This window comes from Musca autumnalis, unplaced genomic scaffold (assembly GCF_047663935.1).
Source record: "Musca autumnalis isolate F117 unplaced genomic scaffold, ASM4766393v1 scaffold_1, whole genome shotgun sequence".
Taxonomy (NCBI): domain Eukaryota; kingdom Metazoa; phylum Arthropoda; class Insecta; order Diptera; family Muscidae; genus Musca; species Musca autumnalis.
This window is the reverse complement of record NW_027411644.1, coordinates 254,157,413-254,184,208: the sequence shown is the minus strand read 5'-3', so window position 1 is coordinate 254,184,208 and position 26,796 is coordinate 254,157,413. Positions and strand designations below refer to the sequence as shown.

The 26,796-nt window shown below is 36.2% G+C and overlaps 2 protein-coding genes across 4 annotated transcripts in view; one reads left to right on the top strand and one right to left on the bottom strand.

Annotated features, from left to right (window-relative positions):
- Nucleotides 1-1,047: 1,047 nt before the first annotated feature.
- yata (N-terminal kinase-like protein yata) lies at nucleotides 1,048-18,912 on the bottom strand. 2 transcript variants are annotated; one of them, XM_073960802.1, is made up of 13 exons: nucleotides 17,909-18,912; nucleotides 17,628-17,851; nucleotides 17,052-17,378; nucleotides 16,860-16,938; nucleotides 16,576-16,797; nucleotides 16,356-16,511; nucleotides 16,174-16,289; nucleotides 15,953-16,101; nucleotides 15,722-15,886; nucleotides 13,868-14,013; nucleotides 13,675-13,803; nucleotides 13,130-13,520; nucleotides 1,048-1,928 (listed from the first exon to the last, which is right to left on the bottom strand). In XM_073960802.1, the coding sequence occupies exons 1-13, from the start codon at nucleotides 18,287-18,289 to the stop codon at nucleotides 1,801-1,803; spliced, it is 2,613 nt and encodes an 870-aa protein (XP_073816903.1). In that variant the 5' UTR covers nucleotides 18,290-18,912; the 3' UTR covers nucleotides 1,048-1,800. The 2 variants fall into 2 exon arrangements, with proteins under 2 accessions (XP_073816903.1, XP_073816904.1); XM_073960803.1 differs by having other exon boundaries at nucleotides 13,675-13,794; nucleotides 17,909-18,901.
- Nucleotides 18,913-20,358: 1,446 nt separating this feature from the next.
- The window catches only part of LOC141389361 (general transcription factor 3C polypeptide 1), a 36,452-nt gene continuing 30,014 nt past the window's right edge, over nucleotides 20,359-26,796 (top strand). Inside the window, exons 1-2 of one of the 2 annotated variants that reach the window (XM_073960779.1) lie at nucleotides 20,359-20,447; nucleotides 20,516-20,638. In XM_073960779.1, coding sequence (XP_073816880.1) covers nucleotides 20,551-20,638 — 88 coding nt within the window. In that variant the 5' untranslated portion in view covers nucleotides 20,359-20,447; nucleotides 20,516-20,550. The other variant, XM_073960778.1, reaches the window with a different exon arrangement.

Here is a 26,796-nt window from a genome sequence, read left to right as displayed (position 1 = left end):
TGAATGACACAACTCTAAATATTATAGGCCTACGCAGACGATATTGATATAATAGTTAGATCAACTCGATGCGAAAATTGAAAAAAGAGTCTGCCAATGTGGGTCTGGCAGTCAACGGCGATAAGACAAAGTTTATGGTATCAACACGCAAGACGTCCAATAGACTCGGACCAACTGTTGATGTTCAGAACTACAATTTTGAGGTAGTAAATGACTTTATTTACCTCGGCACCGCCATAAAAAATACGAACAACATCAGTTTTGAAATCAAAAGAAGAATAATATTGGCCAACAGATGCTACTTTGGTCTAAGTAAACAGTTTAAAAGTAAAACCACCTCTCGTCAAACAAAACTTACGCTCTACCAGACACTGATACTAATTATGTGTGGATCATGGGTTCTTGCAAAAGCAGATGAGACAGAACTTGGTGTGTTTGAGAGAAAAAATCTTCGAAAGATTTATGGACCAATATGCGTTGATGGTGAATACGGACGTCGTATGAACCACGAGCTATACCAGCCGACCGACATCGATATACATAGTAAAACGTATCGAACTACAACGATTGCGTTGGCTTGGCCATACCAGCAGGATGGATAAAGATGCCCCCCGCCAAAAAGGCATTTGAATACGAGCCACTCGACGGTATACGCCCCAAGGGAAGGCCAACTCCGATAGAAAGAAGAGGTAAAGCAAAAGATCGGTGCGTTTGGAAATCTGTTCTTAGTTCGGCTTATGGAACAAGACGTTCTGTTTAATATAAAAGTCATCTAAGTAAGTTTCAATATGTTTTCTATCGAATCCCATTTAAAAATTAACAATCGGTGACAAAAAAATGGGGATTTTGGCCAGGAAAATCGATTTCTGAATGACTGTGCGGCGGCGCTTACGGCGTTAAGGTAACAAACCTAAATTGTAAAAAATATAATCAAAAACAGGAGATACATTTTTAACATACTATGAAAATAATAAAAAATGAAAAAACAAAACTTTTTAAAATCTTTCTTTAAAAATTTTAAAATTTGAATAAAAAAGAACAAGAAAATATATATAAGATTCTTTATTAACAAAAAATATTTTTTGCTTATTTTAAAACTAATGATAATTGGAATATTTTTTTTTAATTTACAATTTTGATAATTTATCTTTAATACAATTTTCAGCGTTTTTCTATTTTATGGATTTTGAGTGATGCCTAAAAATATTATTTTTGGCAAATATGTTTTCCTTCTTTTTTTCTGGGTACTATGTATATAAAAAAAATAAACTATTTATAAAAAATGGAGGAAAAATCGAAAAATTAATGGCGATAATTACACAAATGTTGCCTTGGTTGGTTTCATCAAATAATTAAATTGCATTGAATGCTTAAAGTATTATTTTTAAATTTCTAATAATGTGTATAAGTTTTTTTCTCTTTATTTTAGGGCATGCATTTTTATTTTTCAGAGGATTTCTTTAATATTATTTATCTATTAAATATTGCATAATTAGTCTAAAAAATCGTTATTTTTGCATTTTTTAAATCTTAAGTTAGAAATGAAAAATAAAAATGACAACAAATATTTTTTATATACGTTTTATATATATATATATAATATTAATAGTATAGTTTGTGTGTATATTACACGCACTTACAAAGAGAACAAAACGGTAGGTAAAAGAAAAAAATGCACATAAAACTGAAATTCCACTTCCTTTGTGTGAGAAATTAAATAAAACGGAAATTATCGAATCGTCGTAGGTTCCAGTCAATTGTCAACAACATTAGCAAGGGCATTGAAGTTGTGTCGGTATTTTAAAGCTTTTTAGCGCCCAATTTCATTGGACCACTGTTGCGTTGTGCACGTCTCGCCTCTAGTTCACGCTGACGTTGTAATTTCTTTTCTTCACGTTTTCTTCGAGCTTCATCAAGTTTGGGATTGCCTAAAATTTGATTTTAATTCAATTGTTGAAGGGGGTGGGGTATATTCATACACAGATTTTTAATAAAACAATTTTGAACAATATAGTACACAATAATTGTTAATTACAAACACAGATGCAGTTATATAGTTACAATATAAGCGTACTAATTGAAGTGAAGCAATAAATAGGTACATGGTGAAATGAGAGTGATAGATCTTTGATGACATGCTAATGATTTTTAGTTAAGATTGTTATACATTTGTGTTAATTACATTTTATGACAAAACTAAAACACAAAATCTGTAGTTTTTGCAAAGATTTTACTTCCTCCAAACACATTTTATTAGATTTGATTGCAGTGTATGTATGTAATTTAATTTATAGTATAAATATGAATATAAAATTCTTAGGAAATAACCTCAGCCTATGACTGCACCAAAAAAAAAAAAATAAAAATAACAGAAGTGGTAAGCCCTACATTTACTATCAACAGATGCGTAATTTTAAACAAGTGAGCAAAGACTATAGACGGGACAGGGCCGCCTACACCTACACCACTACCCCTGTGCATAAGCTTTTCACTCGTAAACATTTCTTTTAGGGAAATACTAAAGTTTTAACCTATCAGGCTTTTATACGAAATGACTTAGGGCGAACTGAAGCAAAATAACTAATAATTAATTTTATATTTGACTGTCGACATCTAATTGGTACTGATTGAAAGCTTTGCTGGTCTTCTTGATTAGCACTTTACATGTCTTTAATACACCAAATAGAAGCAGAGGTATTTGTCATTAAAGTAAAAAATTTCAAAATATTAAAATTGTGATTGCTTAGCACCTTTTGCAATAACTGTGATATTTTACCATAAATGCCACATTTTGTATAAATTTCTCTCCTTGGATAAGAATAAAACTTTAAATTTTTGTCCACATAAGTTTTTTTCCCATTCCGACTCCTGAATATTATCCGAACATCCTCATCCATTGACGGGCTTTCCTTTTGGAATACGACTGCTTAAAACGGAGATATTCGCATTAGAATAAAACTATAAATTTTTGTCCACATAAGTTTTTTGCCCATTCCGACTCCTAAATATTATCCGAACATCACTCAATATGCTTCTTCCTTCCTCTCTTGGAGCCCTATTAACCACAAAAATTTCGTGACGTTCCTATTAAAATTGCGACCTGTAGCGTGATTACAAAAAATACAAAAATGGGATGCATTACCGACGTTTGCGATATCTCCGTTGTTTGAACACCTACGCCCAACTTTGCAACAATGTAAGGCAAATCTTATCTTCTTCCATTGACGGGCTTTCCTTTTGGAATACGCCTACTAGAAGCGTAGATACATATTCGCATATTAATAAAACGTTTAATGTTCATCATATAAGTTTTTTGCCCATTCCGAACCCTGAATATTATCCGGCCACCACCAAAATCAGTAGTCTTCTTCCCCTCAGGGACCCCCATTAACCACCATAATTTGGTGACGATCCGATTAAAATTGCGGCCTGTAGCGTGATTAAAAAATGGAAAAGTGGGATGTATTACCGACTATTGCGATATCTCCGTTATTTGGCCACCTACGCCAACCTACTTTGCATGATTGTAAAGATGGGATTTTCTACTTTCAAAGTCAGGCTTTGCTTTTGGAAGGTCCCAAAGTTGTGATATTCGTCATTATAATTAAAATCGCAAAAATGAAAAGTTGGGTTTTATTTGCAACTATGGTGATATCTTCGTTGTTTGACCACCTACGAAAACCTACTTTACATCGTTAGAAAGGTAATATTTTTTACTTTCATTTTCATACCCTTATTGTTATACCCTTATAGAAGCTGAGATATTCGTTGTGGAAAAATACGTTGACTTTTTCTCCAAATAAATTGTTTGTCCATTCCTAGTCCCTAAACATTATCCGACCACCTCCAAAATCAATAGGCTTCTCCTCCTCCGGAACCCTCATCAACACCCAAAATTGGGTGACGATCCAATCAAAATTTCGACCTGTAGCGTGATAACAAGGTTTAGATGGACAGACGGACGGACGGCCGCACATAGACAGATCGACCCAGCTCGTCGAGACATTCATTTTGGTGCATAAATGTATGTGTCTACGACCATTATTTCGATACGTTACAAACTCTTTGGCCAAGACCAACTTATAATACCCTCCCCACATAGTGGTATATTTATAATTGTCCCACAAACATCCCAGGCGAGACAAGGGAGACTTCTCTCATATCAATGAGTGCACCCCGATTCATATTAGCTCAATGATATGGGACCTACAGTTTATTGACGAGTCCGAACGGCGTGTCCTAAGACACCACTTGTAGAGAAGTTTTACATGGCTGAAATACTCAGGAAAGGTCGCCAACATTACTGAGGGCTATTTTAAAAATTTGATGTTGCCTAGCCGGGGAAACGAACCCACGACCTTCTGCGTGCAAGGCGGGTGTGCATAACATTGCACCACGGTGGCATAGTGGTATAGGGTATAAAAATAAGTAGTATTGTCCTCTGCGACAAAAGAATTTTCCATGGAACATTTGTAGACGTTTGAGGGATAAGTAACATAACAAGTGACCCTAATTATTCCACTGACAGATCCAATCAACACAGTCCAAACCAAAAACATAATTACTCTTATGTTGTACGAATACCACTTGAACGGGGTTTTTGGTATGTTCGGATCATTATCGATGCAAGTGTGAAGAATAAAAAAATTATAGAGTTGTAACAAAGACTACTAACATTTAAATAAAAGGGTGTGGCGCTTAATGTTGGGACATTTCGAGACTCATATCTTGGGATGTATTGCAAAAAATATTATGTTGTAGTCAATATCACATTGACTATCCCTTATTGAAAATTCAACACGATCCGAGAGATGCTCTTCAACTGGATTAAAGCGCAAAAGTGTTGAACTTTTGCGAAGGTAGAATCGAAAGGAATGTATCAACATAGTCTTGGGACTGGATCTAATTGGCGAGCCATTTGTTTTGATACTTATCGTGTCAATCATTTATTTTAATTGATCACCGAAGGATTTTTTCAAACTTTTGGGCCAATAATAGAGTCACTGAAGTTACAACGCATTAAACGTTTCTAAATAACTTCTGAAATGTGTTTTATGGCCCATAAATAAAATTCAGTCAACATTTGTCCAATTTGGGGGTTGACCTTGTATTAGGCAGGGCAGAGCCTGTAAAGAGCTGTGCGAAATAATAGAGCCACTTTAAGTAAATAAGACAATTTCTTAAGCAAATTTAAACTTGACCGCCAAACAACTTTAGTTTTCCTTCCTAACATTATTTTGCTGAATGAACCTGCACCAAAAATTAAAATTGTAATTCCCCTTCTAGAGTTAATGGGGCTGAAAACCCATATGGACCCAGAATCAAAGATAATGCCCCATAAAGACCTCCAATATATTGCAAATATCAATAATATTTGTGATTGTGAAGAAAATGTGCTAAACTATCATCAAAAATAAGAAAACATCAAAAATCCGTCGAAAAAAGGTAATATTTTTATGATTTTAGATCAAAAAAATGGGAGATCCTGTAAGGAATATTACCCTTTGTAGCTCCTCTGCTCCAATAAACGAGCAAATAATGGATTGCTATCAACTCTAGCAGATCTTAGGTGTTATTTAAGAACAGCCTAAAACAATTTATGGGTACAGAAATCACGAATCTTTAACGTAAAGACAGAATATGTTTAAACGTGATCGTAGATGAACGCGTGGGTTGGCCTATGGCTGAACATTTTCCTTGACAGGTGGTATAAAATGCATTTAATTTGAACGGACAGTTTCGAATATCATTTTCATTCACCACTGGTAGCCTGGACATTTAATAAAGCTATCCTCGATGTTTTATAAGGCCTGAAATACTCAGCAACGAAAAATTCAACGAACAATTCAAAGGTTGAACCAACGTCAGTTACTCCACGTAGGATTTTTTAGAGCTTTTGGAAAGCATGGACTTGCTCACATAATAATGCTTGTCATCTGAATAAAAAAGACTACCTGCAGGAAATCAATACGTAACTTATCGTTAGACAGCGGTATTTAATGCAGCCCCTATTTTTGGTCCGATTCATGTTAAATTTTGGGACTGGGCATATTTTCTTATGCAATAAATATTTCAATAATAGGTACAAAAATGTTTGTATGTACAATTTTTCTGTTTAATATTCTTTTGAGACAAGTCAATGAAATAGAGAAATGTATAACCACAGACTTAACCTTCAAAATACCGAAAATCCGGAGGTATCGTTCTATGGGGGCTATATGAAGGCCTGAACCTAAACCGACAAATTTCAGGTCGAAAGTTTTATACCTCCAAGGAAGACTTAATACCACATTTCAGCCATTTCGGTGGGATTTTTAGACCACAAATCCTTGTATATAATTTTGCCTTTGCTCATTTTATGTAAATATGTAAAAATATGCACGATATGCAAAAAAATGTCTGGGCCTAATTCGTTTTATTTTGTGATAAAACGAGTTTCTGTCTAATCAGATTTTCTCTACGACCATCCTAACCATATATGCATTTGCATAGGATTCCGCTGCTAATTATCGTGCTCATTAGTCCTTCCAGTTAGTACAGACAGCGTTTTTTAGAGCTTTTGACCCATTATCTTGGTAGTATGGATAAAAATGTTGTACCATCGTAATAGGGACTGCAAAGATAACCAGATACAAAACAATTTCAGAACGATCCGAGACATGTCCTTAAACTGGACTTAAGCAAAACGTTTGTACTTTTGTGAGGGAGGTGCCCCAAGGAGTTGTCAATGTTGTCGATTTGTATTTAGGTTTTCGAAAAATATTACGATGTACAAAGGTTGGAGCAATGCCGGTCACTTTGATAATTATGATAACTATCATGCATACCAGCTATTTTGGTTTGGTTTTAGAGCTTTTGGACAATTATGCGCGCAAAGTACAATATATATTTTTAAGCAGGATAACAAGGTGCTCCACCATTCTAAAGTTATAGGGCTTCTTAAGTCATTTAAGTTCGTGGTGACAGGGTTCTAGGGTCATTATCTCTGGAAGTGTGACCTCGCCCAAAAAAACTTATACCGTCGTAATAGGGGTCACGTAGACAACCTGCTGCAAAAAATATACGAATCGCGCCAAGACATGCTCTTAAGCTGCATTTCTGCGAAAAATGTTGATACTTTTTGTGGGGGGTACCTGGACTGATATAATCTATGTCTAGAAAAAAACATACATATTCCACAAACTTTTCGAAGGGATTAGCTCAATGATATTGGACCTAGCCGAGTCCGAACGGAGAGTCGCCAACATTTCAGTGAGAGGTATTTTTGCCACCGCTGACAATTTGATTTTGCCTTTGAATCGAACCCGGACATCCAGTGTGCAAGGTTCTCAACTTTGGACCACGATCGCTATCATAAGTTTGTGTGTATTTTCGCTTGTTATTTTAACCGGAAGTTTTTATAGCCTTAATAACAAAAAAATCCTTTACATACCCAGCATATGAACTTAGACTACATGACAGGTTGCATTTGTTAAATTGGCCCACCAAACTAAGTCCTCTTTTCCATTGACAAATCCGCTTCAATCTTTCGGGAAATTACACAGTTTTAATAGAAGCGGCATAGGCTAAGTTTCGAAAAGCCGGAATCCTGAACCGATTTCTGTTTTTTTTAATACCCTCAAAAAGCCGGAAAAGGGGGCCTATTATAGGGGATCACAATATTTGCCAAATTATAGCCTTAAATTTTCTCCTGGCATTAGTATTTTTAGAACTTTCGGAAAGGGAACGTTATACAGTTGATACAGGCTAAGATTCGAAATACGGAATCCTGAAGCGAGTTTTTTTTTTAAACCCATAGAAAGCCAAAAAAGGGGGTATTATTGGGGATCACAATAGATATTTGCCAAATTATACATTGCACTTCATCCTTTCCTAAATGTTTCTATACGGTGCAATATCTTCCCTAAATCCAGAGACATTCGCCTTAGAATCATAACAACCCATAAAACAATTTTCATGCCTTCTACTTTTTTCTTAATTCTATACTTTTTCTAAGATTCGATTTTCTTATCTGAGGTAGAAATCAGTTCAGTAGAACCCTGTCTAATCCGTTTTCCTTTTTTTACCCGGACATTCAGGTCAAATAAAAGAATCCGTCATCTAAGAAAAGATTCCTAGAAAATTAAAATGGAGAGTTTTTTCTAAGCAAGTGTTGTTCGTGGGTTTTAAATATTTGCTAAATATCGATTAAAACCGTAAAATATTTGTTGTTCGAAAAGTACATACTTCACGTGATTTTGTTCCCAGTAGTCTCAAAAAATCCACTTACGGCAAAACGATCATCTATATATATAAAAGAGTAATGAGGTGAGTGACTGACTGACTGATTGACTGACTGATTCATCAGCGCCCAGACGAAACCGCTGAAGCTAGAAAGTTGAAATTTTGGGTGTAGGTGTGAGATAAGGCTGGGTTTTTGGAAATTCGACCTAGAAGTGAACGAAAAGTACTAAAAGGTACTAAATATGGAACCCTTTGTATTAGGCAAACGGTAAGAGCTAGAATTCTGAAATTTGGAATGAGGGTAACTGATGGAGAGCTATAAAGATGTACCAAAGGGTTTTTGGGAATTCGAACTATAAATGTACGAAAAGTACAAAAGGGTACTAACTTTAGTACAATTGAGATTTGGGTGAACAGATAGAGCAGGAATCCTGAAATTTGGAATGAAGGTCACTGATGAAGAGTAATGATGAAATTTTTTTGGAAATTCGAACTATAAGGGTACGAAAAGTACTAAATGGTACTAAATTTAGTACAATTTGGATTTCGGTAAACGGATAGAGATGGAATCCTGAAATTTGATATGAGAGTCGCTGATGAAGAATAACGTTGAAAGGTTTTTAGAAATTCGAACTATAAGGGTACGAAAAGTACTAAATGGTACTAAATTTAGTACAATTTGGACTTGGGTGAACGGATAGAGCTGGAATCCTGAAATTTGAAATGGAGTTACTAATGGAGAGTAACAAAAAAAGGTTTTTGGAAATTCTTCCTATTAGTGTACGAAAAGTACTAAATGGTACTCAATTTAGTACTATTTGGATTTAGGTGAACGGATAGAGCTAGAATCTTGAAATTTGGAATGAGGGTCACTGATGGAGAGAAGCGATGAAAGGTTTTTGGAAATTCGAACTATAAGGGTACGAAAAGTACTAAATGGTACTAAATTTAGTACAATTTGGATTTAAGTGAACGGATTGAGCTGGAATCCTGAAATTTGGAACGAGGGTTCACTGATGGAGATTAACAAAAGTACTAAATGGTACTAAATTTAGTACAATTTGGATTCGGGTGAACGGATAGAGCTGGAATCCTGAACTTTTGAATGAGGCTCACTGGTGGAGAGCAACAAAGAAAAGTTTTTCGAACTGTATGTGCACGAAAAGTACTAAATTTAGTACAATTTGGATTTGGGTGAATGGATAGAGGTGGAATCCTGAAATTTGAAATGAGAGTAGCTGATGAAGAACAACGTTGAAAGGTTTTTGGAAATTCGAACTATAAGGGTACGAAAAGTACTAAATAGTACTAAATTTAGTACAATTTGAATTTCGGTAAACGGATAGAGATGGAATCCTGAAATTTGAAATGAGAGTCGATGATGAAGAACAACGTTGAAAGGTTTTTGGAAATTCGAACTATAAGGGTACGAAAAGTACTAAATGGTACTAAATTTAGTACAATTTGGATTTGGGTGAACGGATAGAGCTGGAATACTGAAATTTGGAATGAAGGTCACTGATGAAAAGTAGCAATCAAAGGTTTTTGTAAAGTCTACCTATTAGGGTACGAAAAGTAGTAAATGGTACTAAATTTAGTACAATTTGGATTTGGGTGAACGGATTGAGCTGGAATCCTGAAATTTGGAATGAGGGTTCACTGATGGAGATTAACAAAAGTACTAAATTTTGTACAATTTTAATTCGGGTGAACGGATAGAGCTGGAATCCTGAACTTTTGAATGAGGGTCACTGGTGGAGAGCAACAAAGAAAAGTTTTTCGAACTGTATGTGCACGAAAAGTACTAAATTTAGTACAGTTTGGATTTGGGTGAATGGATAGAGGTGGAATCCTGAAATTTGAAATGAGAGTCGCTGATGAAGAATAACGATGAAAGGTTTTTGGAAATTCGAACTATAAGGGTACGAAAAGTACTAAATAGTACTAAATTTAGTACAATTTGGATTTCGGTAAACGGATAGAGATGGAATCCTGAAATTTGAAATGAGAGTCGATGATGAAGAATAACGTTGAAAGGTTTTTGGAAATTCGAACTATAAGGGTACGAAAAGTACTAAATGGTACTAAATTTAGTACAATTTGGATTTGGGTGAACGGATAGAGATGGAATCCTGAACTTTGAAATGAGAGTCGATGATGAAGAATAACGTTGAAAGGTTTTTGGAAATTCGAACTATAAGGGTACGAAAAGTACTAAATTGTACTAAATTTAGTACAATTTGGATTTGGGTGAACGGATAGAGCTGGAATACTGAAATTTGGAATGAAGGTCAGTGATGAAAAGTAACAATCAAAGGTTTTTGTAAAGTCTACCTATTAGGGTACGAAAAGTACTAAATGGTACTAAATTTAGTACAATTTGGTTTTGGGTGAACGGATAGGACAGGAATCTTGGAATTTTGAATAAGGGTGACTGATGGAGAGACAGGTTTTTGGAAATTCGAACTAAAGGTGTACGAAAAGTAGTAAATATAGTACAATTTGGATTTGAATTAACGAATAGTGCTGAAATTTGGAATAAGGGTCACTGATAAAGAGTAAGAAAGGTGTACCAAAGGTCGAAAAGTCCTAAATGGTAGTGAGTGAAACTTGGAATTAAGATTACTGTTAGAATTAGAATTGAGATATGGAGGTAACTTTAGAAAATCATACTAGTGTGCACGAAGCAGTACTAAATGGTACTAAATTCGATACAATTTGTATTTGCGTGAACAGATTACTGTTGGAGTGTAGGATTGCTGTTACTTTGGAAATTCGGATTGGCTATAATTTGGATTTAGGTGAACGAAAGAAGTGAGTTATGCAAGTTGTTTTTGGAAAGCCGTGTACGATAAGTGGCAAATGGTACAAAATTTGGTACCTTTTGGTATTTGCTATATGGTACAGAATTTTGTACAATTTGTGATTTTGTAAAGGGGTGGAATTTTTAAATTTGAAATTCGGTATTAGATTAGCAATTGTTGTTTAGAGTAGGTAGGGATGAAGTTTTTAAAATTCGCACTTATTTATACAAAAAGTATTAAATAGTAATATAATTGCTTTCAGCGGAACATATAAAGCTGGAAAAGTGAATTGCGGTCGGGATATATGTTGAGTATAAGGAAGTAAGCTTTGAAACCTTTAATTATGTGTACGAAAAGTTTGGTAACATGTTGTTACCAAAACCATTTTGGTATTGTGTAAACGGTTAAAGTGAGAAATACCTACTATAGGTGAACGAAAAGTACTAAATGGTACTAAATTTGGTGTTGGGTGTAGGAACAAAGCTTGGATTATATAATTTGGACAAAAAATACGAAATGGAAAAATATTTGTTATGAAGATCACTCTGAACTTGGAGATAAAGTTCGGAGTTCAGTTGGAAAATGTGCATAAAATCTTCAAAATGCTCTAAGTCTTCAAAATACCTCTTCTAATAAAAGTGGATTGAAGTAGACATTTTTTAAATAAAGCTTTTATATCCTCTGAGTATTCAAGATCCAAATGTAAAGAAAATTGGACAGTATAGATTTGTTCTATTTTTAAAAAACAGTAAGTCGTGGGGTACCGTTATATGGGGATATATTTCGAAAATTTTACGAACCTATTCGGGTTCTTGGCGAAACCGCTGAAGCTAGAACCTTGAATTGTGAATGTGCGTTATTGTTGTTGTGAAGGGGTGAGAGAAAGTTTAGTGTTTGGAAATTCGTATTGGGAGGGAATGCTGTGTAAGTGAAGGAGTAAAACCAGAAGTCAAGTCTGAAATTTGCAATATGAGTCGCGGTTGGTGTATGTCTGTGATATGAGGTCGTAGTTTTGGAATTCCGAAATAAAAAATATGGTAGCTGTGTAGCGGTGCGATACGGCAGATATGTTTTTTTGGAATTAAATCGATTAAATGTTGGTATTTAAAATAGGTTTTAATACAACAGAACAGAGTTCATATATATTTTATGCCCTTTCCGCATACGAAGTAGCGGGTATTTGCTAGTCTTCCATCAAGAGCTTACCGAATACTTTTGCGATTTTTAAATTACTTCATACGACGACTTTAAGAAGTTATGATCCTTATCATTCGGATATTCGGATGAAGATGTGAAATAACTACTCCAAGATTTGCAAATTTCATTAAAAATGTTGCTGGGATTTATTGTACAAATTACACTCTGTTTTTGTTTCTCTGCGCCATTTTTAGCAAGCCTTTTATGTAACGTTTAAAGTAACCGTAATAGTAATCCAAATTTTGTTTATAAAAGGTTTAATCTCCATAGCAATAACCAGAAAATTCCTTCAATCATTTAACTCAAAAGACACATCACTCAAAATATCTTCCCCCTAACCGATCATAACCGTTAGATATTCAGGCAATAATGTAGAAATGTCTCCTTTGATCTAACAAATAACTGTTAGGGAAATAATAACCCATATTAACATATCGCTCATTTACTCAATGAGTGACATAACTCAAATAATGCTTTTTCTGAGTTAGCAATTTCTATTTTTTCTGCGACTTCTACTTCATCTTGTGTCAAATTTTCATGCTGATATCTCTAAAACTCGACGAGTTACAGCTCATTTACTAGGAGTTTCGCATAATTCAACGCAAACGTTTTTAGAATTTATGAAGCACTAAAAAAACATTTCAAATCATGCCAATTAGTTAGTTTAATTTTTGTGTAATATCTTTTCAAGTGTCACTCTTTGAGTAAATGAGCGATGTGATAGATGAGGTGGAAAGATGCAATAAATTAATGAGTTGTGAACTTATGAAAATGCGTAAAAAATGTACTGAAAGCGATATAACGTGCATATAAACGAAAGCAAATTTACATTTACACATGTACATCATTCCCAAAAAACATTCCCAAAATACGAAAACTGCAAATTAGCAAAAAAATGAACTTACCTGTTAAAGGTTCGTCAATAGGTTCAAATTCACCATCTGCCCAGGAATCGCTATTCCAATTGGCATTACTATTCGTTGAGTTATTCATGTGATGCGGTGATTTCTGTTGTGGCGGACTAATGTTATTACAATTGAGGAATGGTGTAGGCGATGTTGTTGTATTACTAGCCGATGATAGATTGGCTGATAAATCTCTTGGTCGTAGACTAGAGGATAGCGACGTTGAACCGAGAGTTGATTTGGAAGGTGATGTATTGTGGGAGTTAAGCTTAGCCAAAGGTTCAATTAATTCATTCAATTGGTGTTGTTGCAATTGTTGTTGATGTGGCCGTATGGGTGATTGTCGTAATTGCATTTGTTGTTGTTCTTGTTCTTGAGCTTCTTCTTCGCCCTGAAATTTTTGGGGTTTGGAAAAGGAAAAATAAGCATGCATTATTCATTTGTCAAAGTGAAATTTGTTTATTAACAAAATGTCGTTTTAGGCAAGTTTATATTCCTCAAAAAAATTTGGGAAACAAATTCTTGTTTCTTGTTTAACTACTTACCGGATCTTCCTCTAGACTTCCCCATTCTTCATTGTCCCAACCATCTCTGACATCCGCTAACGCTGTATTAACAGACAATGGACCATTATTGGGTGAACCAGCCATTGGTGAACTAGGATCCTGTGATGTCTAAGAGAATTTTTATTTAGTTTAAAACAGTAAAATTGGGAATCTAAATTTATTTAATACTCACGTCCATTTCACCCCAATTTTCATTGTCCCAATCATTGTTGCCATAATCGGAGGCCGATGCGGATGTATCATTGCTTTCATGTTCCAATGAAGTCATGGACGTTACAGAAGAGGTGGTTGTCGATAAACTACTGCTTGATGGTTGTTCTAAATGGAAGAATGAAACGGGGGTTAGTTTAGAATAAATTATAGACATGTAAAATAGATTCAGACGATTTTATCGACTTCTATATACCCTATGACTGTAAAAATACCAGGATTAATCTTCACTGCTGAAACATTTAAAAAAAATATATAGTTGAACAACAACGATACCTTCCCGACCTTTATCTGTCAGGACCACAAAGACTTTAATTGGTATACATTTTCAAAACGATCCAAGTCCAGCCTTAAAATTGAGGTAAACCTAAATTTGTAGGCTTCTGTGGAGGAGGTATCGGAAAGGACGGACCTAATTATTCCACTGACATATATAACATCAAACCTGTGCTGCTACAGCAATTAAACCCACAATCCTCGTTTACTAAAAAAAACAACATTGGTATGAACTTTCCAGTCCTTAAACTGCACATAAGAGCAAACATTTTGGTTTTTTTCATGAAGTATAAACAAACAACTGCAAAATTCGGCTACTCCTTTAAGGTTTTATAGTTTTCAGACTGTTGTCGAAAGAAGTGTGAACTACTTCAAGAAAAAGTTATCTTCTTGAAAAAGAGAAATATTTTCGCGCTACTTTACTTTCATCAACCGAAATCGATAGAATTAGTCCCCCGAGGCCGGATGCAGTTGATGAATTAGCTACGACATTTAGAATAGCCGAAATCGTTCCCACAACCTCTGTTTGCATTGTGAATAGGATGACTAAAGATAGAAAGCACGATGCTCTGCCTCCGGAAGAGCGACGCTAGGAAGTTCTCATTTCAAATTTATCCTTTCATATACTTAAGATTAATCAGGATTTCGGAGGACATTGATTCCTCTTTGATGTTCACTGAGTGGTGACTGAATTTAGAAGCAACATCAACTCCAATAGTTCCTGAGAACACATTGTGGGTGATGCTCATAAAACTCAAACACCTCTGCGGGGCTCATCTTCAACTCTCTTCGATGGTAATCGTGCCCACCAGAAGTTTTTAGTTGGCCACAGAAGGATTTTTAAAACTCTTTGGTCATTATGTCAGGAAGCATGAACTTGCCCACAAAAAAACACGAGTACTGCATTCGATGATAATTTCAAATATATCCTCGAACAGCTTTTAAGCTCCTAAGCGAAAATGTTGACCTCAAAACTCTCCTAGAAGAGAGGTACCCGAAGATTTTTTCCGATATACCTTCCTGTAACTTCATACATAGTTTCATAGCAATCTAATAATCATTTCGTAACTTATTATGATCGTCAGTCATTTTAGTTGCTGCAGGCAGGGTTTTTTTAAGCTTTATCTCAGAATGTATGGTCTTGCTTCCGAGAAAATGGTCTGTCAAACCGCTGCAAACGATCCCGATATGATTGAAATTTTGTTTACTCCGTGCGAAAAAATTGGCACTTTTATGGAAGAGAGCCCGACCCGATGGATAAAATATTACGAGGTTTAAAGTTTGGAAAAAATTGGTTGATCCGTTCGAGAACGCACCACTCAGATAGGTTGACAAACGGACGGAGAGGCCTAAATCGTCTGCAAATTTTCAGAAACAGGTTTCTTCCAAACATACTTGGATCGTATCAAAGTGTAGCCTAAAGGCTCAACCTATAAAAATGTTGCTTTCTATTTTCTAAAATGGGTGAAATCTTCCCCAGTTAAAAAATATTTGAAAATGATTTCATGTAGTATGGAAGAACAATTTCAAAATTACTTACCTAATGATGCAGGTTTTGATAAGTTTCGTCCTGTTAGTGGTGGTCTAGGTCTTGAGGAATCACTTTGACTACGATAGAACTTAGATGTGACAGCTGTTACAGCCCAACCAGCCCATGTGGCAGCAGCATTGCCAATTGATGGTGTTGCTGTGTGAACATCAGCCTCTGTAAATATAAAATGCATAATTATATTAGATTTCCATATGTAAATGTTTTGAAATGAAAACCTACCCATGGTCTCTCTTAGGCTTGGATCTTCAGAAACTTTTTCCAATTTACCCAAAAACCCTCGAATTGTTTTAAAGGCTGGATCGCGTACACTTTTTTCGGGATCAATTGTAAGCGAACACAATGCAGGTAAGACACGATTTGCAACTTCACTGTAATATTTTGGGAAGATATAAAAGGATGTCTTTAAAAAATTATTGTCTTAAAAGTAATATTCCACTTACTTTAACAGGAAGTATTGTTGGGTGGCGGCTAAAGCTAAAACACCAGCAACCCTGGCGGGAGGAAATGGATCGCGCATTGCTCGAATAAAAGCTGATACTAAAACACGCTGTCGTACCTACAAGGGAAAACGAGAGACATTTTATTCAAATGTTCGAATTTCCAATTAAAATATTTGACCAACCTGCGGATGTAGATGAGGTGCTATTTTGCCCAAGCAAACGGTGGTATTTGTACGTATTCCACCCTGATCATCACGGGCCTGAAGACGTGCAAAATGTCTTAATACTTCCACATTTAAATTATTGTAATTTAATTTTGGTGCCAAGTGAATGATAGACTAAAAAAAGGAAAAAAAAGTTAGACCATTACAAAAAAAAACAAACATAATTCATTGGTCTTACTTTTACAGTCTGTTCCCTTATGGTAGCATTGGTATCAAGGAATCCATGAGCAACCTGTGGAAAAATTTGTTCATTTACAACCTGCGGCTGCAGATGAGCAATAAACAATTCAAGCTGCTGTAGTAAACGTGAACGTGTTACACGGTCCGTGGAACCAAATAATTTAACAACACAGGGAACAATACGTTTTTGATATTCAGCCTCATCCAAAAGTTTACCAAGCTAAAACATAGAAAGGATTAAATTAAATTTAAAGTTTTTAATAATACAAGTAAAACATTTACCTTAAACATTGGCGCCAATACAGCTGAACCAGCATCACCATATTCATAGGCTGTTATCAATTGTGGTAATATTTTGTGCCTTTACAAAAGAACAACAAAGAGAAAACATGAAGTTAAATTTGAAATTTTTTGTTTACTTCATCTCTTATCAGTAGTTGTAGCATTGAAACAGTTGGTCTTACGAAGACTTACTTGCACACATTATCAGGAAAATTGTCCAAATGTAATGTTAGACCCGAAAAGAAACGATTCTTCTCAGCTTTATCTTTGATTTGTATTTCTTCAAGGAACAATAGTGTATCGACTAAATCATTTTTAAAAAATCCACCAGGTTTACGACAACGCGTTATAATATCAGCCGGATTGGGACGATTTGAGGGAGATGCACCAACCAATTCACAATACAGTGATTGCAGTGATTTGGGTATACAATCGATATCTTTGAGATTAGAACGTGAACGCAACGGTCCATTAAAGGATTCCCAAACTAGGCAGCCCAAGCCCCACATATCAGCGGAACTGAAAATAAAAAAAATGAATTCATAAATTTTATTTCAAATATCAAAATGTTATTTTTAACTCCTTTTGGAGTATATGAAGCGTTGGTCAACAAATAATTCCTTTCCGTAATCAGCGCTAAAAAATCTATCATTGCAAAAAAAATCAAAGGGTTTACTAAATATTCCTAATCTGATTTTTTTTTGTATCTCCTAACTGCGAAACAAAACCGATATACGATCAATATAAGTTCTATAAACCATTCCTTACCATTTTGTAGCTGCCTTTAATTTTGTTTGATCATTTTTTTCCGGTGGATCATAGACTTCTAGAGAAGGTGGAACTTTAATGGGTGGCATTGGATTGCCATCGGCCGGTGAAACATATTCCAAACTACCCAATTTCCATTCTCCCGATGAATTAACAAACACCGACCACACAGAGACATTGTTGTGTCTTAGACTTCCATCGTTGTTGAGAAAGGATAAAGCGCGCTACATAGAAAAAATCGCATAAAAATACATACATACAATTAAACTCCAAGCACTTACCGTTATTTGAAATATACCCCATGCTAAATATAAATCCTTTTGTGGACCATCTGCTGACAATTTGGCTATATGTAAACCCAATGGTTCAACATATTCCGTTGCTACATACAACAATTTATCTGTCTCCAGCGAATCCAAAAATTGCAAAATACTTGGATGTCTCAATGTTTTAAGACGTTTCAATGCCGCCTTGGCCAATTCACATTTAGCATCTGAACCACTACGCAAATCAAAAACAAATACCGATACTTCTTCTTGGGTTCCCTTTCGTTTGGCTTTGTGCAAAGTCCATATGGAGTGATTTTCAAAACCTGCCACTGGTTCACCAATGTCATAGGGGAAATCTTTGGAGGAGTCGCGCGAAAAGAACGACCACATCATGTGCTTTGCTCGTCGGCCAAATATTTTGTTAATAAAATTTACTTATGACAAGTTGCAATCAACTCGCCTTGTCTTGTTAGAGGTGGAGGGGAGGATACCAAAATTATTACTGCTGCCTTTTGTGCAATTTTATTGCAGCTTGGAATATTGATTACTTGTTTCTTTTTCACACTTCTTTAACAGCTGCTTCAAAAACAACGATGTGTGGTCCAAACAATTGAATTAATAAAACCAATTTTTGTGTGTTTTTTCTTTGTTTTTATGTTCAACAATTTTTTCTTTCGTATGATGATTTTTTTTTTTTTTTTATTCTAAACCACTTTCGTTCGCGTTTCGTTCACTTCAGCCAGTAGTTCGCAATCACACTTCTTCATATGCAAAATTCTTTTACACAATTTGCATTTTCTTTAATTGCCCGCTAAACGTTGAATTATCATTTTTCTTATTCTTTGCTGTGCGCAGTTTGTTTTTGTATAATTTTCGTGCAAATATCAAACATATTTTCCTTAAAATTTTCACTTTTTCACAAACTTTTCATGACGTAGCACTGCGAATATTTTTTCTCTCTGCTTGTCATCTGTCATCTGTATGTTTGAATTGTCTTTTGTAAACAAATTAGGGTTATGTAAGTTGAAAAATTGCAATCGACTTTTCTTATTGGATATCATGGATGTCCTATGCAAATTGGAGATCGTCGTGGTGAAATGATTCGAAACTCAGGTAACCACACATTACATACTAACCCGGATTTTGCCATATCCCTGAAATATGTTTATTTGTAAATACTTTCAGATATCTGTTTCAAGCTCCTTTCAAATTTTCTTCAATCCGAACAGTCATAACGTGTTTGTTGCGGTATGTGACTTTAACCCTTCGTTGGACACCGATATTGTTTGTCACATTCGTAACACATGAGTCTGGCCAGACCCATGTAATAAATATAAATTTTTTAGTAAACTTAATTAATATTTTCGTATAAAATGTTGTAGAATATGTTTTAAGGATCCTAATCTTACATATATAATCGTTATTTGTCAAAAAAACATACCGAAAAACACTAAATTTAATTAATTTTATCAAGTTAGTAAAAACGGACATAATGCCTATGGAGTAAAAATTCGTACTTTTCTTGTCTCTATGCTCGAAAATCCTATTTATATATAATATTAATGCACTATATTTTATTTTGGGGTATTACTCTGAATGCATAGGGTCTATTTTATAACTTTACAGCTTATTGCAGTACAATAACGATAATATCAATAGGAAAATGAGGGCATATGTCCTAAGGATTTTCTTCTAATTCATATGGAGAATCCTATATTTGAACCATTTCGCTCCACAAAAAGAGCATAAAGACTTTGTAATGGGTTTTATTTGTCCAGTTATGTGTAAAATTGTCTAAAATAAATGTGTAACCATATTTCCAATGGATTTTTTTAGGTTGTGGTACGTACGCTGATTTCAAACCCATCTCCTACTTTTGCGACCTTTTTACGTGCAATTTTGGAGACATGGTAGGGTGAAATGCGATAAATTTCATAAAATGGTATTCATTCTGTCAAATAATGTAGAAAAAGATCCAATTTTTAGAAAAATTTTGGAAATTTTTCAATAAAAAATAGGCGGGGTCTGGCCAGACTCATGTGTTACGAATGTGATATCTATGTCAAAAAATACTTGTAGCTCCTTTTCTGGTGATCCTTTTGACTTCATGTTTCTTTCGTTGGAAAGCTAAGAAAATTTCATGAAGCTACCTGAAATCTCAGGTCCATAGCTTTATTTTAACCCAGTTTAAAATGCAAAATAAAATGAAAAAGGCCTGGCTAGACTCAGGTGTCCAACGGAGGGTTAAGCTCTATATATATGATAAATCCGCATTTATGAGCATACGAACTATAAACAAATTTCCTATAAGTGACTTCGTACTATTTTAGACAGGTCATTCGGGTTCGGAACAATTCCAAAGTTTTTTAAGGATAATAATAATCACATAAATAACAAGTGTAAATTCCCTCTAATTTATATAGAACATCGAACGTATAAACGTTTCATAGCATCCTGCTTTCATATACATACCTAACTGTGTGCTAACCATAGACAGTGAATATTTTGTAATATTAAGAAGAAGAATTTTTGTTTTTCTTTCATTCCACAGGTATTCTAAACATTACTGTTTTGTGAATTTGTTTTAATCACACTTTATTGGTCATTTTGTTTTCGTAGAAGTGTAATACAAGGATTAAAACTTAAATTATGAAATGGATTCCACACTGAATCGAGGATCCTTTCAACGTATTGTTTTGGATGAAATAGCCTTAGAGGGATTGGAAGGAGTGACAATAGAATGTGAGTAACATACTTGTATTTCGTACCAAAACACCGTAATTGACTAGGGCGGACGGTTTCGTTTATGCCTCAACCAGAATGACTGAGCCCGCTAAGAATGGCATCAACTTTATTAAAACGATGTTTAAAGAACCCTGAACAAAGCTGTTATGAGGAAATTTCCTTTAGCGGAACAAGGCGGAAAAATTCGGCATTTTCACCACATGTGGTCCTGATCCCAACGGTCAATAGCATTTGTCCCGGAAATGTATACTCCCCGAGATAAAGGCCTCGAAAGTTCTATGGACAGGTGCAAATCTCGGGAATTGGAACAAAATTTCGATTTAAATGTCGTTTAGGGGCACCTCTCAGGCTGAAGCTTTTACAGTAGATAGCCCTTGACATCCGGGTGACGTAGGGGATGGAAGATACCAAGCAACGGTCCTGACTGGTTTTAACATGGCAAAGCCCAGGATTTATCTTGGTCCCTCTTTATCCCAAGTGGACACTGACCTCCCCGTGGTGTCACCTGGGGAACTGCCTTTAACACCCGTTAAAGGTAGTGAGCTAACTTGTGTCGCGCGTTCATCCATAAGAACGTTAAAAACTTGGGTTTGGGTGTCGTGTTAGTAACCCTCCCCTAGAAAAAACAGCCTACTATGAAAAAACAAAAGAAAAAAGAAAAACAAACCCCTCTAAAGTTGACGAACCCCGCAAACGTTTAAGGACCATGATCTGCGAATCTGCACCTGGAATGTTCGCCCTCTTTATAGAGAAGGTGCAGTCTTCGCATTGGCAGACGTACTTGAAAAGTACAAGGCCGATATTACTGCCATACAGGAAATACGATGGAACGGGAAAGGCGTCACAACAACACCTTTAGGTGACGCACTGTATTATAGCTGCCATGACGTAAAACATGAGTTTGGTTGCGGATTCGTAGTTAGTCGGAGACTAAAACATCTGGTATCCAGCTTCACCCCAGTGAATGAAAGACTTGCTGTAATTCGAATAAAAGCTAAATTCTTCAACATCAGCTTTATTTGCGCTCATGCTCCCACTGAAGAAAAGGACGAACAGACCAAAGATATATTTTACGAGCGCTTAGAAGAAACATATGACCGTTGCCCTGCCCATGACATTAAAATCATTCTAGGCGATTTTAATGCCAAAATTGGAAAGGAGAATATCTTTGGCCCAACAGTCGGGAAATTCATTCTCCACAGTGAAACATCTGACAATGTTATGAGGCTGATAGACTTTGCAGCTGCAAAAAACATGGTAGTTAGCAGTACCAGATTTAATCATCTCGATATTCATAAAGGCACCTGGCTGTCTCCAGATCAGAAAACAAGAAATCAAATTGATCATGTTGTGATAGATGGAAGACATTCATCGAGCGTGTTGGATGTACGATCGTTCCGAGGCGCAAACATTGATTCGGCAGCAAAGGTACGCACCCGCTTAAACGTAGCAAATAAAGTACGAACAGACACAACACGAAAGATAGACATCGGTAAGCTGCAATCACAACAGATAGCCACAGCATATTCCACTCAACTAGCCCAATTGCTTAATCAAAGCAATCCCGATAACATATCAGCGCAATGGCAAAGCATTGCCCACTCCATGCAAACAGCCGCAAAATCCATACTTGGATACCAGAGACCTCCACCAAGGAATCCATGGTATGATCAGAGAAAAATGCGGCATATAGGGCTACTTTACAATCCGTAGCAACGCGTAGCGCACGAGAGAGATACAGGGAGAAAAGGAGAGAGGAGAAACGTCTTTTCCGCAGGAAAAAGAGAGAGATGGAAAAGCGGGAGTGTGAAAAAATCGAGATGTACAGGAGCCAGAATGAAGTCCGAAAATTCTACCAAAAAGACAAGCATCAAACTGATGGCTTTGGTACAGGCACATCTTCCTGTAGAGACCAGCAAGGTAATTTGGTAACTGATATAGATAGTGTACTCAGGATATGGAAGGAACATTTTTCAAATCTGTTGGTATCCAATAGCAGTGAAGACGACGAAGATTCCACAGTCCCAATCTCAGAAGATGGTATTGAATGTATACCGCCCAGCCAAGACGAGGTAAAGACAGCAATAAATCGGCTGAAGAATAATAAGGCAGCAGGGGCCGATGGCTTACCAGCCGAGCTGTTCAAAACCGGAGGCGACACGCTTATAAGGTGTATTCATCAGCTAGTTAGCACCATCTGGCAGGAAGAACGAGTACCCGACGATTGGAACCTGAGTATCCTGTGCCCCGTCCACAAGAAGGGAGATACGACTGTATGCTCTAACTATAGGGGCATAAGTCTACTCCCTATTGCCAAAAAGATCTTGTCAGGGATATTGTGCGAACTGCTAAAGCCTATGGATATTGTGCGAACGACTAAAGCCTCTGAATTTGGTATCCCCGCAAAGCTCATCCGGCTTTGTAAAATGACTTTAACTGACACGAGGTCCTCAGTTAAAATAGGAAAGAACCTCTCCGAAGAGTTTGGTACCAAAAGAGGTTTCAGACAAGGAGACAGCCTTTCGTGTGATCTCTTCAACATCCTGCTAGAAAAGGTTATACGAGAGGCAAACGTCAAAAGAAGTGGCACAATCTACACCAATAGTCACATGTTACTTGCTTATGCTGATGATATAGACATCATGGGCCGATCAGTAAAAGAAGTAACTGATACCTTTATAAAGGTCGAAGGAGAATCTGCTAAAGTGGGTCTGGCGGTAAACGGTGAAAAGACCAAGTTGATGGTGTCGACGCGCAATGCGTCCATTGAGCTCGGACCGACTGTGGAAGTTGGTTCCTATAATATTGAGGTAGTAAAAGACTTCGTCTACCTCGGCACCTCCGTAAATACAACAAACGACATCAGTTGTGAAATAAAAAGGAAGAATTGTATTGGCCAACAGATGCTACTTTGGTTTAAGTAAGCAGTTTAAAAACAAAGCCACATCTCGTCAAACAAAAATAACGCTCTACAAAACACTGATACTACCCGTGCTGATGTATGGCACCGAAGCCTGGGTACTTGCGCAAGCAGACATGGCAGTGCTTGGTGTGTTTGAGAGAAAAATTCTTCGAAAGATCTACGGACCAATCTGCGTTGACGGTGAATATCGACGTCGCATGAACCACGAGCTGTATCTGCTGTGCAACGACATCAATATTGTTAAACGTATCGAGATGCAGCGATTGCGTTGGCTAGGCCATATCATAAGAATGAGCGATGATGACCCCGCTAAAAACCCAGCAAAATTTTATGGAAGTGGATCCATGAGATGCCATGATTTCACTGGATCTTTTGCATTGGTTCAAATGAAGTCGTGAAAGATCCGATCTTTTCATTAGCATTTAAACCCATGCAAAGGAAGTCGTGAAAGATCCGATCTTTTCATCAGCATTTGAATCATTTTTACAGATCACTACAAAAAAAAAATAGTCGATTTGTACATCCCTACATGTAGCGACATCAAAACAAAAGAGTATACATTTCCAAAAATTTTGTTATAAAATTACAAGTTAAATGTAGGTTCACGAACAGAAAATCTTAAAGGAGTGCTGTTGGAGTCCATGTCGAAATCTGAACTGGTGATGAGAAGATAATAGAAAAGCTTTTGTAAGATGAAACAAAATCAGTGGCTGAGAGTGGACGAAGTAAACTCTGTTGCGGTGCAGCGGCGGTGTTAAGACTGCCATAGCTGGGACAGCCGGAAGTCAAGTTTCTCACTTAAATTTACAACCTGTCGCTTGCCAAACACATCGTTCCCGAAGTCTGGAAAATAGGCCAGCTACTGAAGCCCGAAAAGGATGCCAGCAAATTATAAATAAATTATAGTTATTTCATTAACTCCTTTGAATTAATAAAATAAAAAAAATAAAATCATTTTTCAATACAGCATTTTCCGAACAAGACGTGAAAATTACATGCCAAAGGGTTGGTGAAAATGACATGCCAAAGAATAGTGAAAATGTTATTCTTGGGAATTGGTTAAGATGGCAAGCCAAAGGATTGGTATAGATGCCATTCCAAAGAATTGTTGAAGATGCCATTCCATCGAGTTAGTAAAGATGACATGCTTAGGATCTGAAAATGAATTGCATCTTTTGGGGGTCACGCTCTTGTAAAAAGAATGAGTGAAGATGCTGAAAAAATGACATTCCATTTCACTTGCACCCATTCTTGAATATCATCTTTGGCATCGAACATTTTGCTGGGAAAGGTGTATAAACACGGACCGCTTGGCGGTGCACGCAGAATTGGCAGGCCAAGGAATATATGGCGCAAACAAGTGGATGATGAGATGAAAAGGCGCGGTATTCCAGAGTGCGAAGCAACAAATAGAGAGGAATGGAGATCTCTTCTTAGTTCGGCCTATAGAACAAATGTTCTGTAACGGGCCAGCTAAGTAAGTAAGTAAGCCCTTGACATCCTGAATACAACGATATACAATTTTCCGGGGGGAAGTCCATCCTTCCCGAGATATGGGTCTTGACATTTTACAATTCTATCGTGGGCAATATGGGCATCGTTTTAAAGCTTATGGATTTATTATTTTTAAAAATAATAAATGTATGAATGTATGAAATTCCTGTTCAAAGCCGGCTACTTAGGAAACTTTAAATTTACAAGAAAGTTTTGTTTGCGTAGCCCACTTTTGTCATTGTCTATAGGAGAAAGTCTTAAATCCCCGGCCGAAGGTCGGCTATTTAAGAACACTTTCAATTTAAAAGAAAGGTTTGATCGCGTAGCCCACTTTGAACCCTGTCCATAGCAGAAAGTCTTAAATCCACGGCCGAAGGCCGGCTATTTAAAAAAACTTTCAATTTAAAAGAGAGTTTATATAAGGTAAAGTAAATACTACAACAAATACAACTCGAACAACAACCACAAAGGAATTTGTTTTTGTTTGTAACGTTACTGCAAGTTGTATTTGTAAACAAAACAAAGAAAAGTCCCGGGCCACACTAGACTAATTTCATTGAAATTTTGACATGAAATTATGCGTCTATAGATCGAGTTCCATAGAAGAGTAAAATCATGAAATTGCTGTAGTGGGGAATTCAACCTAAGAACACCTGATTTCATGAAATTTTTTAATGAAATTCACTCTAGTGTAGACCGGGACAAATTATTGGAATTTAAAAAACTAATAATTTTTCACATTTGGTTGAATATTTTGGAAAACATTAATGAAAATTCGTTACATTTTCAATTTTTATGTTTCCACATCATTCCACTAAATGCATAACTTCTCGCAGAAAGTAGAATTCTTGCAGAAAAGTTTGGGGTCGCTGGAAATTCTTAGAAAAAGGAGAAGCTGTTTCAATGTTTTGTTTTAGAAATCAAAGAAGCACATGTTTATTAGGGCTTTATATTTTTTTTAATTTTAACAAAATACCTCACATATTAACAAACGTTGTATCGCCTCTACAAGCGGGGATTTACTGCGCGGCTTATCGTTCGAACTTGGAGGAGGTTACATATCATTGATATGAAGAAGTCTTTCTGGGAAATGTTTTTTTTTCCGAATGATATATTTTTTTTCTCAAAAAATATATGTCCCTAATGTACATATAAATAGAAATAAATGTATAAAATGTCATATGAAATTTGACACTAACTTTACAATCCAGTTCAGTCAGCTGTGAATTGCTGCTACCTTTTCTTATTCTACCATGACCCATATCTCGGAAAGTACGGACTTCCCCTCGGAAAGCTATATCGTTGTGTTCAGTGTGCCAAGGGCTATCTACTGTAAAAATGTCAGCCCGTTCCCAGAGTTGCCCATAAACTTACAAGTACGAAATCTCCGAAATGTCAAGACCCATATCTCGGGAAGTATGGACTTCCCCCGGAAAATTATATATCGTTGAAAACAGGGTCCCAAGGGCTACCGATGGTAAAAATTTCGGACCGATCCGAGAGGTGCCCCTAAACGACACTTGTTCCAAAATTTCTTTTGAATTGTAAATTTTTCCTTAAGTAGCCGGCAATCACTGGCAACACTGACATGACCAGCTGAAATAATTTGTGTGCTCCTGATAATTTTATTTAAATTGCAAGAAAGTAGTTAAATATCATATAAAACATTGTGACAACTCAAAGTGCGAAGCAGTTTGGATACTCTGAACTATAATTCTTGTGTGTGAAGCAATTATTG

What these genes read in the sequence shown, in the direction of transcription:
- yata (XM_073960802.1), bottom strand. Translation starts at nt 18,289, where the DNA reads ATGATGTGGTCGTTCTTTTCGCGCGACTCCTCCAAAGATTTCCCCTAT. An exon ending in TTTCCTGATAATGTGTGCAA is followed by an intron (nt 16,939 to 17,051) that starts GTAAGTCTTCGT and finishes TCTTTTGTAAAG; the next exon opens with GCACAAAATATTACCACAAT. An exon ending in TATTGGCGCCAATGTTTAAG is followed by an intron (nt 16,798 to 16,859) that starts GTAAATGTTTTA and finishes TCTATGTTTTAG; the next exon opens with CTTGGTAAACTTTTGGATGA.